This window comes from Choloepus didactylus, chromosome 13, assembly GCF_015220235.1.
Source record: "Choloepus didactylus isolate mChoDid1 chromosome 13, mChoDid1.pri, whole genome shotgun sequence".
NCBI lineage: Eukaryota > Metazoa > Chordata > Mammalia > Pilosa > Megalonychidae > Choloepus > Choloepus didactylus.
Genome location: NC_051319.1, coordinates 91766799 through 91780551, shown reverse-complemented (window position 1 = coordinate 91780551; position 13753 = coordinate 91766799). Strand labels below are relative to the sequence as shown.

At 39.7% G+C, this 13753-nt stretch overlaps 1 protein-coding gene across 1 annotated transcript in view; it reads left to right on the top strand.

The window, feature by feature from the left end:
• The first annotated feature begins 12750 nt into the window (after positions 1 to 12750).
• DPYSL3 (dihydropyrimidinase like 3) overlaps positions 12751 to 13753 on the top strand; it is a 129920-nt gene continuing 128917 nt past the window's right edge. Inside the window, exon 1 of the mRNA XM_037801399.1 lies at positions 12751 to 13284. Coding sequence (XP_037657327.1) covers positions 12904 to 13284 — 381 coding nt within the window. The 5' untranslated portion in view covers positions 12751 to 12903. The remainder of the gene's footprint in view (positions 13285 to 13753) is intronic.

Below are 13753 nucleotides of genomic sequence, written 5' to 3'. Positions count from 1 at the left end.
AACAGTTGCAAAAACAATACAAACCCCATGCACAGAACTCCAGCATACCCCGACACCCCTCCACTGATACCCCGGTCCACCAACTTTAACATCCTGTCACACCACCATTTCTTTCTTTCCTTCCCTCCCTATCATCCATCATCTATTGCTCTGTCTTCTGAACATATGAGAGCAAGCTGCACACATCTTTGAACAAACAGTATAATTCACATATACATTTCCCATGTACAAGAACATTCTTTTATGCAATCCCATTTAGCACAGCTAAGAAGTTCAAGAAATTCAACATTGATACAAAGCTTACATTCTATATTTCCTTTTTTTTCTTTCTTTTGTCCCATCTGTGTCCCTTTGAGCCTCCTCTCCTTCATCCTCAGATCCCATCCAGGATCATCCTTGGCATTTAATTGTCATTACCTATTTAGACTGTCTTTTTTTTTTTTTTTTTTCAATTGTGGAAACATATATACAGCCTAAATCTTCCCATTCCACCCCCTCCCTAGCATTCCATTAGTGGAATTAATCATATTTAGAATGTTGTAATGCTATCACCTTCCCACCATCTGTTACTAGAAATTTTCCTTCACCTCAATCAGAAAACTTACACTCATTTCTTAACTCCCATTGCCCCTTCCCCCACTTCTCATAACCCATACTCTACTTTTCATCTCTATGGTCATATTCTCTGATACCTTCTTTGGTTTACCGTGGGGCTTAAATTTAACTTCTTAAATCTATAACAATCTTGTTTTTCTCTGATACCAACTTAACTTCAATAGGACACGTAAACTATGTTCCTATACTCCTCCATTCCCCCACCTTTATGTAGTTCTTGTCAAAAATTACATATTTCACATTGAGTCCAAAACCACTGATTTATCATTACGGATTATGTATTTTAGATCCTGTAGGAAGTAAATAGTGGAGTGACAAATCAAAAATACAGTAGTATTGGTATTTATATTTACCATGTGATCTTTACTGGAAATCTTTATTTCTCCATGTGGTTTCAGTCAATTGTTTAGTGTCCCTTCCTTTCAGCCTGCTCAATTCCCTTTAGCATTTCTTATAGGACTGATCTACTGGTGATGAAGTCCCTCAGCTTTTGATTATCTGGGAATGTTTTCATCTCCCCCTCATTTTTAACCTCCAGTTGTTTGTGAATTTTCTAAGTCTCTGATGGCTATTGACTTCTATTTGTATTCCATTGTGGCTGGAGAATGCACTTTGAATAAATTCAATTTTTTTTTATTTATTTATTGAGGCTTGTTTTATGTCTCAGCATATGGTCTATTCTGGAGAAAGATCTGTGATCACTATAGAAGAATGTATGTCCTGGTGATTTGGGATGTAATGTTCTATATATGTCTGTTAAATTTCTCTGTATCTCTCTCTCCTTTCTTTGTTTCTCTGTTGGTAGGGCTTCCTTTAGTATCTGAAGTAGGGCAGGTTTTTTATTAGCAAAATCTCTCAGCATTTGTTTGTCTGTGAAAAATTTAAGCTCTCCCTCAAATCTGAAGTAGAGTTTCACTGGATCAAGTATTCTTGGTTGGAAATGTTTCTCTCTCAGAATTTTAAATATGTCATGCCACTGCCTTCTCGCCTCCATGGTGGCCGCTGAGTAGTCACTACTTAGTCTTATGTTGTTTCCTTTGTATGTGGTGAATTGCTTTTCTCTTGCTGCTTTCAGAACTTGCTCCTTCTCTTCAGTATTTGACAGTCTGATCAGAATATGTCTTGGAGAGGATTTATATGGATTTATTCTATTTGGAGTTTGCTGGGCTTTTATGCTTTGTGTATTTATATTGTGTAGAAGGTTTGGGAAGTTTTCCCCAACAATTTCTTTGAATACTCTTTCTAGACCTTTACCCTTCTCTTCCCCTTCTGGGACACCAATGAGTCTTAAATTTGGACATTTTATTTTATCTATCATATCCCTGAGATCCATTTTTATTTTTTTGATTTTTTTCCCCATTCTTTCTTTTGTTCTTTCATTTTCTGTTCTGTGGTCCTCAAGGACGCTGAGTCATTGTTCAACTTCCTCTAATCTTGTATTATGAGTATCCAGAGTCTTTTTGATTTGGCCAACAGTTTCTTTTATTTCCATAAGATCTTCTATTTTTTTATTTACTCTTGCAATTTCTTCTTTATGCTCTTCTAGGGTCTTCTTTATGTCCTTTATATCCTGTGCCATGCTCTCATTGTTTGAACTTAGTTCTTTGATTAATTGTGCCAAGTACTGTGTCTCTTTGACCTTTTGATTTAGGTATTTGGGTTTGGGTTCTCCATATCGTCTGGTTTTATCATATGCTTTAAGATTTTCTGTTGTTTTTTGCCTCTTGGCATTTGCTTTACTTGATAGGGTTCTTTCTGGATATAAAAAATACAGCTCTCTAATTTGTCAGATCAACAGCTTGGTGGTGTACACTATCTCTAACTAGCCAGCAGATGGCGTCTGCGAGTCACCTATTCCCCTCAAGTCAGTTCTCCCCAACTTTGTCTTTGTGGTGTGTGGGGATCTAATTCTTGTGGGGTTCAATTGGTGCACTAAGTTTGGTTGTGTTGTTGGTGCTGTCCGCCCTGAATGTGTGGTGTGTGTCTGGGTGGTTAGGGAGGCAGGGCAGCTTTAACAATCAAACCTCCCAGGTGTTCCCGGCCAGAGATTTAAGGCTGTTGCAAGAGTCTAAGCCTTCATTTCAGTCTTGCCACAGATTGTCCTTGGTATTGGCATAGGGTCCCTGGGATTTCCAAGTGGGCCCCCCTTCCCAGCCGTGCTCTTCCAGGACCTCTGCTGAGGGAAGGCTGTGCCACATCACAAGTGCATGCTGGCCCTCCAGGGAAGCCCTGGGCCACTGGGCCATGCAGGGGCTTTCCCAGCCTGCTGTAAAGATGGTTGAATGGGGCGTGTTAATTTCCCCCTTTTTGCACAGCTCTGCCTTCCCAGCTCTGGGACACTTAGCTGTGAGTGCACTAAAGGCCACTGTCCACTGCCGATATTGTGGCGTGTGCGCGGTGCTGCGGGAAACACTCCCCATCACACTGGGTTTCTTGGCACGGTTCTGGGCTATAGCTCCAGCCCTGGGCAGGAGCATTCCCAGCCCGCTGAGGAGATGGCTGCAGGGGGTGCGGTTTCTTTCTCCTTTTGGCTCATCTCTGCCCCCTGGCCCTGAGACAATCAGCAGCGGGCTATCCTCCACGCCAGACATGGAGACGTTGGCACAGCATGTCCCTGCTGTGCTTCACTGCGCAGTTCTCACCGTTGTAACCGCAGCCGCTCCTGGGGTTTTTTTGTGTTTTTTTTTCCAAAAAGAACTAATCCATCTCCAAACACCAACCCATGGTTTCCCCACACCGCAGCATGGCTGCTGGACTTTCAGCCGGCTCACTCACTCGTTTCAGAATGCAGACTCTGGGTTTCACCAAGTGCACGGTCCCTGTGGATTTAGCAGACCTTGTCTAGCTGGTGCATCACTGGAAGTGGTGTTCTGGATCACTTTCTGGTTTTTATCTAGTATTTTTCACAGAGGTGTTTTTTTGCCCTGTCTCACCTAGCTGCCATCTTAGGTTCTCCTCTGCCATCTCAATTGACTTTCATGCAGGTTATTTAGTTATTTCCTATTTCCTTTAGGAACTAGGTGACACCTGTGAAAGGTGCAAACTTTACATTTATATATTGTTGCAGACTTTATATCTTGCTCTTTTGTGAGACTAAAGGTTTTCACCCCGTGCCTACTTCCCATTTTAAGATTACATTTAAATGTTGCTTTAGGTTACATTTTAAGGTTCATTTACAGTTTCCTGCTTGCTTACAGTTTCAAGGTTGGATTTTTAAAGTCACTGTTACAAGGGTAGACCTGTGGAGCAGTCTGTCCGATTATTTTCCTACTCAAAAACTTCTCGCCTCTCACTCAGGGCCCCCCACATTCGAGCCCTATCCAATCTTCCAGGCCTTATCCTTTACTACCCCACAAGCACCGGTGCTCTTCAGCCAAGCAGGATTGCTCACTGTTGTGTCACCATTTCTCACTCTGCCAGCAATGATCTCACCCATCTCCCTTTGTCAGAATCCCACTCATCTTTCTTCATATGTGGTTTCCTTTTCAGAAAGTCTTTACTGATCTCTAGCTCTCTTTTCCTCTCATGACACTTATCACATTCCCATCAGTATTATATTTGAATACTTGTCTTACTGTACTGTAAACTCCTACCTCTAAGATTTCCTAGCCAAAAATAGGTGCTCAATCAATATTTAATAAATTGAATTGATTAAAAAGACTATTTCCTTTTTGTTACTTTAGCAGTATTCTCCTTCGCCCTTAGCTTAGGGAGATTGCACTTGGCTCAAATGCTGTCTCTGTTCCATTTGGATTATTTTAGGATAATATACAGAACTGGCTCTTCAGATTTAAAAAAAGATGACTAAGGCTAATACGAAAGTTCACAGCTTTTTACAAGGACAGTTTTCAAAGTGGTTTCTTGCACATTATTCAGTGTCTTCAAAGATAAAACAAGTAAACTTGATTTCTTTATGATGAGACATACTAGAATTTTGGGAACAATAGTTAAAGATGCACAGAAATAGTTATATTTCTAATAAAATTAGATCTGTTTTCCTCTTGGGAGTTTTTATTTGTGCCTTTTCCTGAATAAAAGACTTCTCAGGATCCAGATATAATTACTACTGATTGTAAAAATCTATGTGGTGAAATTAATCATCATTATATGATTTAGGATTATCTTTTAATTGTTGATTATTGAATTTTTAAATAAGTAAATATGAACTTGCCAACTAATGTAAAGTAGGATATCCATAACAATGAATAATCTAGTTAACAATATTACTTCCTTATTTTATTTTTTCAAGAGTAATTGTCAAGTTCTACATCCACCAGACTTACCACAATGCTACAGATATTTTATAAATTGGATTCATCTCTTAAATCACTCAGATTTTTAGGTTGAGAATTAATTTTTTAAGGCCAAGAATTAATTTAATTAAAATTAAACCATAATAATGAATTATTGCATTAAAAATAAAATCCTTCACTGGATAAAAGAATCTACTCCTAACTTATACATTCAATAAATGTATGCTTTTGAGAATTTTAACTTAATTGATTTTCAAATGTTCCAGTTATTCCTAGAAGTGATGTCAACCTTATTAAAAAAAAACATTGCAATATATCCTTTTATGGATGTAAATTTTATAGCCAAAAAATCCTTTCTGGTATAACTAATGATTTTATAATCTATTAAATGAGTGTATGGCTAAGTTGAAATATTTTTTTTTCTATAAGAAATAAAACACCTTAGCAAGTTAACTCTGCATTTTAAATGTTACAATAATTCATGGTGGCTAGCCAGTATTAAGAATTTAATAGTAAATAAATTGTTAGACTCCACATAGTCAAAGCTGAGTAAATTTCAATGGGAGCCCTTCTAAATTACCAATCCTAAAAATTATTTTTCTGTATCTTTTCTTTTAAGGTATGCTATTTGATAAGTTTCACATATGCATCTGATTGTATCTTTGGTCTGGGATATATTCAGGGGACAAGTGTCTTAAGAGTTTATGATTGGAATAGAAAGTAATCTGATTTGGTTTTCCAAAATATATTTTTTACTGTGTTCACCCCAAGGTTTGATTAGTAATCAGCTACACACTACATGTAGTTCTATCTATACCCCCTTCCTCAGTGGAAAAACAAAAATTTCCGATTACATGAATTCAACACGTGTTCATTGATCACGTCCTAGGTCACACATATTGGGGGCAGGCACTGAAGAAAATAAAACAATAACATTTATAGGGAACAGTTACAACTTGATATGCAACATCTCACTTTTTTCCCCCTCACTACAACCTTTTATTTCTATTTTGTAGATGGAGGAACAAAAATAAAAGGCTTATGTAATTCTCCAAATTCACTCAACCAGCGGTAGACTCAGAAATGTTATCCAAATTTTCTGACTTCGAAACCCATGCTCTTCTCAATCATATCACACTCCACATAAAGACCCTGATAATTCTTAATAAGAAATGGAAATTGGGGTTACATGTTTAGACTAATTGCCTATATATATTTTTCTTCATGTTTCCAATATAAATCATTCTGAAAGCTTGGAAACATTTAAAGGGTTCTGTTTCCTATCCATTCATCTTAATTAAGAAAGATCTGGAGGAAAAGACATTCCAAGGAGTAGCTCAGACAAGGAGTTATTTATTAACAGAAAAATGAAATCAGACAAAAGAACTAGTTAGAAGTCATTACAGATGCATTTATGTTTTCCAAATCTATACATAGTCATAAAGTTTTCAGGAAAGAAATTATTCACCATCTTTGCATTTTTTCTCCCCTCTTGGTATCCGTCTGTCGTACTCTTGCATGTTTGCTGCTTCTGCTGGAGCCAGGATGCGCCCTAGTCTGGTGAAGCCAGTAAATTTCTGTCTGGAATGAAAGGAGCTTCTTTTTCCAGACTGTCATTTTATGTGACGACCTTTTTTTGTGCATTACTTAGTCTAGGCTCAAGGGAACAAAAATAAAAGTCATCTTTTTAAATGTTAGATGTCAGTTTCATGTCCAGGTTCCTTGAGGCTCTCACACTACGATAACAAAAATATTCCCACTAAGAGTAAAATGGTTGGTTTTTGGGCCTTGTCTCTAACAGTTCGTGTCAGTTGATGCAGAAGCCCAGAGTTCTAAAGACAAAAACCTTCCTTTAGAACTTAGAAATTTTCTGCCTTAACGCATGAGCCAGGATTACCATTGTTTTAGCAGGAGAAACCCAAATGTTACTGCTGTAAGCCTCAGCTTTCACATGCAGGGAGGGACTTCAGTCCATAATCCCCGATCAATGGTTATTCTTAAAAGCAAATAATTAGACTAAAACAGTAACTTACATGATAAAGAGAAAAGCTTTTAAAAATTACTATTGCAAGACATAAACATCAGCTTCCAATAGATAGCAGACTCTAAAAGAACAGTTGAGATTAATAAAGGTTAATGTTTCTTTTCAGAAGGATGGAGAGAGAGATGTAATGGGGCACTGGAACTCCATAATATTTATTACTTAAATACATGAATGAAATATGATGAAAAGTTTAAGTTTATAAACTGGAAACAGTGCGTACATGGAAATCTGCTAGATTACCATCTGCTTTTCTGTAGTTTTGAAATTTTCATTGAAAAGGACGGAAGGAAGGAAGACAGGAAGGGAGGGAGAGATAAACAAGGGATTCATGATTGTTATTTTTATCTTTGGTTTAGGGAAAATGAGACAATCATTTTATTTTAAAAACTCAGAATGAAATTGTTATAAAAATAAAGTAGAACCAATAAGTTACATTTGTAAATGGAAAAAAAACATAAAAGTAACTGGAAAAAATTTAAAAAAGTATATATTTTTGAAAACTTGGAAACATAGTGTCATCCGTTGTGGTCGTCAAAGAGGTTGGACAGGTTATACAGGTTTTTAGGTTGTTTTTTTGTTCCCTGTTAAATCTTGTAATCCAATTTGTTGTCTGACCTTTACTTAGAGATTTTCATTTAGGAGATGAGGAGATTGTGAATCTGCCTAAAGAAAACTGGAGCATTAGTACATGAGAAGTGGATGTTGATTGTATCATATTAGTCCACAACTATTTCAACATTTGTTTCTTTCCCATTTAAGTCAAAAGAGAATTCTGTCATTGGGATTCACTTTTAAACAATTTAGAATTATTCCATCAAAGAAAAATGCCCTGTGTATAAAATTAGGAAGAAAACACCAACAACTCCACACCAGGAAAGTGATTATGTCGTGTCTTATTAACTAATCCTTTGGTGGAAAGGATTTACCTTGAGGACATTTGTAAGCCCTCATTTCATGCCCTCATCGTAATGACAATTTTCCCATTCAGCTGTCCAAATGCTAAGATGCTTTGCAAGAAGTGACAACTTGACTGTGATGAGGATTCTAATTTTATTTTATTTTTACTTTTCATTTCAGATAGTAGGTCTTCTTAATGTAATAGGAAGATAGCAACTTGTTTTGATAATTTTCTATCAGCAATTTTCACCATGCTCAATAAATGTATTTTTCTCTAAAATAACATCCTGGATATACATTTTAAGATAATATATTTTATCATTATAAAAGTAATTCACACTTCTTATTAAAGGTTTTGAAAACTATAGAAAAGCAGAAAAGAAGTAACTAAAAGTTCCTCAAAATCCTACAATGAAGCCTCTTAATATTTTGATATGTAATACCTTCTTGTAGTCTTTTTTTCCCCAACATGTATATATTCATGAAATAGCAGGGACTTTTTTGTGTGTGAACAATTGAGATTATTAAAAATATTTTGTAATCTGGCTTTAAAATTGTGCCTATATTTGAAAACCACCAGTTTTTAGGTTTCTAATTAACTCTCTGGTCACCAAATATTGAGCTGAAACTCAATAGTGTCCTGTCAGGAAAATTCTTGGGATGTGATGAAGGTATGTTGAAAATAGCTGTCATTTAAAAAATATATACAAAACATTATTATAGCGTCAATTTGTGCCATAAAAACTTGCAAGGCTAAAGTCCCAGGACACAGTCAAGGTCATTACTGCACACTCTATATGATATTAATGATGTATCTAAATATACTCTGAGGAAAAAGGGAACTAATATTTACTGAGCACCTACTGTGTGTAAGGCAGAGTGTGGAACATTTTGCAAATTATCTCATGCATAGATGGTATACCTATGGAAAGTGAGGTTGCTAATTTCTGTGCTTATAAAGCATGAAAAATATAATATAGACTCAAATTCCTGCAATTCAGAGGGAGGAAGGAGCAGACAGAGGGTGGGTTTGATTAGAAATATTGAAATTCACTGTTGAATCAAGGGACACTGTATAATTCCCCCATTCTCTCTTCATTTTGAGTATGGAGGCACAGCCTTAGTAAGCTTTAAATTTTTATCTTCTGTAGAGTAGATTTTTGCCTTTCAAGAATGCAGTGCAATTATTTTTTTGCTTAAAAGATATTCTGTGTGCTGCCCTATCCGGAATGCTCAGTTTGTGATCCTGCTTACTGTCAAGAAGTCTCTGCCTTCTGCTGATCTAGAGGTAATAGAAGATGCTTCCAGAATACATTTCCCTAAAGTTATAATTGGATATGCTATGGGTTGACATCACAAGTCATCTCCATGCAAAATGATGTGGGATTAACTGCAGAGTAACAAGAAATGCAAATTTAATCCAATGTTTGACAAGTTGAAAGCTCTACTTCATAGTCCACGTTACAGAAACAGTTTTCTATTTGAACACTGTTTTAGATAACTCTTTCACTGGGAAGTCTAATTTAAGCTGTGTTTAGGCACATCGTTGCTCTTAGGTTTGTGATTGTCACCAGTGATGTGTTCTCTGCATTACAAGAAAAAGCCATGACAAAATCGCTGTGTGTTCATTGACTAGGGCTTTTGTTAACAGGAGATTTGTCGGATATCTCTTTATGTGAGTGTCTGTCTTAATGCAAGTTAACCTCTGCTGGAGAACAACTCGGGAATTTAGACTTATTTCATTTGTTAACACCTTACTTTTGATCTTCCCATTTATTATCTCATCAGATCCACACAACAGAGCTCTATTATGTGGTAGTTTTTAAGAGCACAGCCTCTGGATTCAGCTAGTAGAGAGTTTGCATTGCAGCTTGAAGTGCTAGCTGCAACACTTTTCTGGGCCTCATTTTCTCCACTGGAGAAAAGGGCATAATAATTACAATGATCTTATGAGGTTGTTTTGAAGATTAAGGTAACACATATGAAGTTCTTAGCACAATGCCTGACTCAAGGAATGGAGTCATTAAAAATCCTGTTAGGAAGATCAGGCAGAGACACACAAAGCAGAGGGGCACCAACAACTTAATTAAGATATATAGTTACAGAACTTGGGGTCAGACCTGCCATTCCCATTTTAGTCTTCTTTTTAATCATCTGCTTTGCTTTCTTAATTAAACACACACATGTATATGTAGCTCAGCTGTTGACTTTTAAATGTGCTGTGTAGTCAACAAATGTAATTATTGGGCATATACACTGCATCAGACACAGTGTTGAGGCAATGCAACTGTAGCAATGAGGCTCACCTACAACTAGGAGGTCCTGTAGGTAGACCCCTGTGCTTACACCACGAGCACATGCAGGCATACCTCTACATTCCAGAAGTGCCCCCTCTCGGGAAACTTTAGACTCTCTTTGCACACATCTTGCCTCAAATTATGACTCTGTTATAACTCGGGCATTTACTCAGAGCCCTGATTTCCTTGTTAGTAAAAAAAGAGTAATAATACCTGACTTGAAGCATTGTTAAGATTAAGATTTTGCATGGGAAGTCCTTAACACAGAGCCTGGCATGTAAAACATTTTTAACAGATGTTAGCTAATAGCCTTTCTGTTGCTGTTAGTCTTGCTGGTGCCTGTGATATTTATGGAGGGGTGGGGAGGGGACAGAAGGGGAACACTTACAAGTCTTTCTTGACCAATCAATCTAAAAGTTGTCTATCTTATTTTCTTCATAGCTGTTATACTATCTGAACTGATCTTTCATATTTACTGTATGTTTCTTCCCACTAGAATTAAGTTCCACCAAGGAGGGAACCCAGGATGATGCTGAATACATCTTTGCGTAAATTAATGGGTGAAGAGGGAAGGAGAGTATTGGGAAGGAGGAAGGAAACAACCTAAGTGAGCAAAGTGGGAGGGAATGGCCTGTATTACTGATTTCTCACATGAAATTCTGAGTCCATCACCAATCATCTTGTTAAAAAGGAGCAGGTGTTCAGAGGATGACAGTTTAAGGAATCGTGACTAATTTTGATAGCGCACAGGTTGTTTGGCAGGTGCCTTTCTCTTCACTGGGAGTACGTATAACTTGGCAGAAGCCAAGTGTCAACATGCTTGTCTTTGATCCTAGTTAAAGTCGACTTTTATCTCCCAAAACTTCATGGCTGTCCACTGAGATCCTAGTTTCCAATACCCTAGTTCTACTCCAAAATTGAGATTCAGAGATTCAGTTCATCAAGTTCAGGGCAGATTCCTTCAAAGACTGTGTCTGTTTACACAAAGGAGCCTGGCATATGCTTATGAGCATTAAAAGTGTAAATATATGTAAAACAATCACAGTAGTGTCAGGCATATAGCAACATATAATGTTCCCTGTTGTTGTTTTTGTTGTTGTCATCCATTCATCCGAAACATTTATTGAGCACCTATTATATGCTTGCTTATGTTCTGGGCACAAAATATGCAAAGGTAAACTCAACAGACTAGATCTCTGCCTTCTTGGAGTTTATGATGTAGTGGCGGGGGCAGGGGTGGTCAGAAAATAAAGTTCAGTGTGTTGAGCAGAACAGTGAATTATTGCACTACCAAAATGTTTGGCTAGAGACTATACTCTCATGTTGGAGACTCATCTCTGTTGTTTAACACTATTACTCACACACATTGTGAAGAACATAGTATGCACTTGATACATGTTGGTTGAATAAACAAATAAATGAGGAAATTCTGAGAGGGCCCCAGTTTCATTTGGACACGGAAGCCTCTGAGTTTAGGCTGTGTGTGCAGATGTGATGAATGCTTTGCTTTGGAGGCCTTTGTATACATGCTGTAAAGTCTGAGTTAGAATATACATGGGTAGATGTGAAGAAGAGTATGAGGTTATGAGTGAATGCATGTATGTAGGTAAAGTCTATGAGACACTGAAGGCAAAGCCTTTGGCTGTACATGAAGGACTGAACTGTGCCTTTGCGCGGTAAACCTGGCTTTGTGTGGTAAATCTGGCTTTGTGTGTGAGCCCAAATCTAGGGTTCTGATGGAGGTAAACATGGACTTATATTGGTGGGTGAGAAATTAGTCTGAGATTTGTTGGGAGATTTGTTGACTGGGAGAGAATATTTTGCAAGGCAAAATCTAGGGATGTATGCATATCTGTGATCTCTAAAGGAATGTGTGTGAGGCAAATTAGACTTACCACAACTTACAAAGCCTGACTGTACATATGAGGTAAGAATAGGTTTATGTGTAAATTCATCTGTGAGTCAATTATAGGCTTATGCAATTGTCAGTGAGGTCAGCCCGTTTCTGTGTGTGTGTGTGTGTGTGTGTGTGTGTGAGCCAATTCAAGAGTTCCCTATGTGAGGCGCACTGAGGATATGGGTTTGTGAGGCAGATTCTAGGATTGGGTGTATTTGTGAGACAATTCTGAGATTAGAGTGAACAAGTCCGGGGTTATGGGTAAGCAAAGTCTGAGTTGTAGGTATGTGGTAAGTTGAAGTTTGTGTGTTAGTTGTAAATCAGGACTTGGAATTGGGATTAATACACATGGATCAATTGGGTTTATGTGCACAAGTGGGACAGAGATTTGTGCTTGTGAAGCAAACTAGGGGGTTATTGTGGGTAAAGCAGGATTTGTGTGCATATGTAAGTGAGCCAAGTTCTGGAGTATGGATATTTCTGTGACATCTGAATTATATCTAAGTGTATGAAACAAGTCTCGGGCTTGTTGCTTGAGCGAGGGGAAGTGTGTGTGTGTGTGTGTATGTGTGTGCGTGTGTGCCAAGTTTGGAATTTGTGTTTGTGATGGGCAATGACGATGCGTAAGCATGTGAGACCACGTTGGGTTGGGGGTGCCTGAGGAGGTACAGCTGGGCGGTTTCCTCCCGGAGGACGAGAGGTTCTGCTCCTGGCCCCCGCGCTGCTCGCTCTCTGGCTCGCTGGGGACAGAGGCAGGAATCGGAGCAGCACTGCCGCCTCTGGCGCGAAGGCTCAGGCGCCTCCTCCCGCCCCAGTCACTGTGGCTCGGAGCACGCTGCCGGCCGCTGCCCTTTCCGCCTCTGGGGAAGAAAGCCCTCCGGCCACTGCCGCGCTTGAACCATGGCCTCGGGCCGAAGGGGTTGGGACAGCTCCCACGAAGACGATCTGCCCGTGTACCTGGCCAGACCCGGCACCACGGACCAGGTCCCGCGGCAGAAGTACGGCGGCATGTTCTGCAACGTGGAGGGCGCATTCGAGAGCAAGACTCTGGATTTCGATGCCCTGAGTGTGGGGCAGCGGGGCGCCAAGACTCCCAGGAGCAGCCAGGGCAGCGGCCGCAGCCCTGGGAGCAGACCGGGGCCCGAGGGGGACGCTCCACGGAGGAGCCAAGGCCGGGAGGAGTGCAGAGAGCCTGCGCCCGCGTCGCCCGCGCCCGCCGGGGTAGAGATCCGGAGCGCCACTGGCAAGGAGGTGTTGCAGAACCTCGGTCCCAAGGACAAGGTAAGGGGACGCGAGCGTCCCTTCTCTGCCAGCCTCGCTCCCTTTTTCAGACCTGGGCGCCATAGCCCCGGCACAACTTTCTCCAGCTCACTTTGCACCGGGGTGGGGAACTAGGAAGAGGAAAAGGGCAACCACTATTGAATGTAGCACGACCTCTTAGCCTGGATACAGGATTCGCGCATGTCCCCAAATGCAGCATCTTTGTGTGCGCCGGGCAGGGGTGCACCGGTCCCCTTGTGCCAGGATCCTCAAGCACTCTGGGACCACGCATTCTGGGTGGGTGTGTCAGACCCGCCAACCCGGGAAGGCTTAGTGATTTCCAGCCCTTCTTTCTGAGTAACCAACAGCGCAATTGTCTTGGTCTCCTCTGGCCCTGGATTAAATCTCAACCCAGGTCACGAGGGCAGAGGGCAGACTGATGCTTGGAAAATGGGGCCATCTCCATAGTGTTTGGCTGAAAGTACAGAAC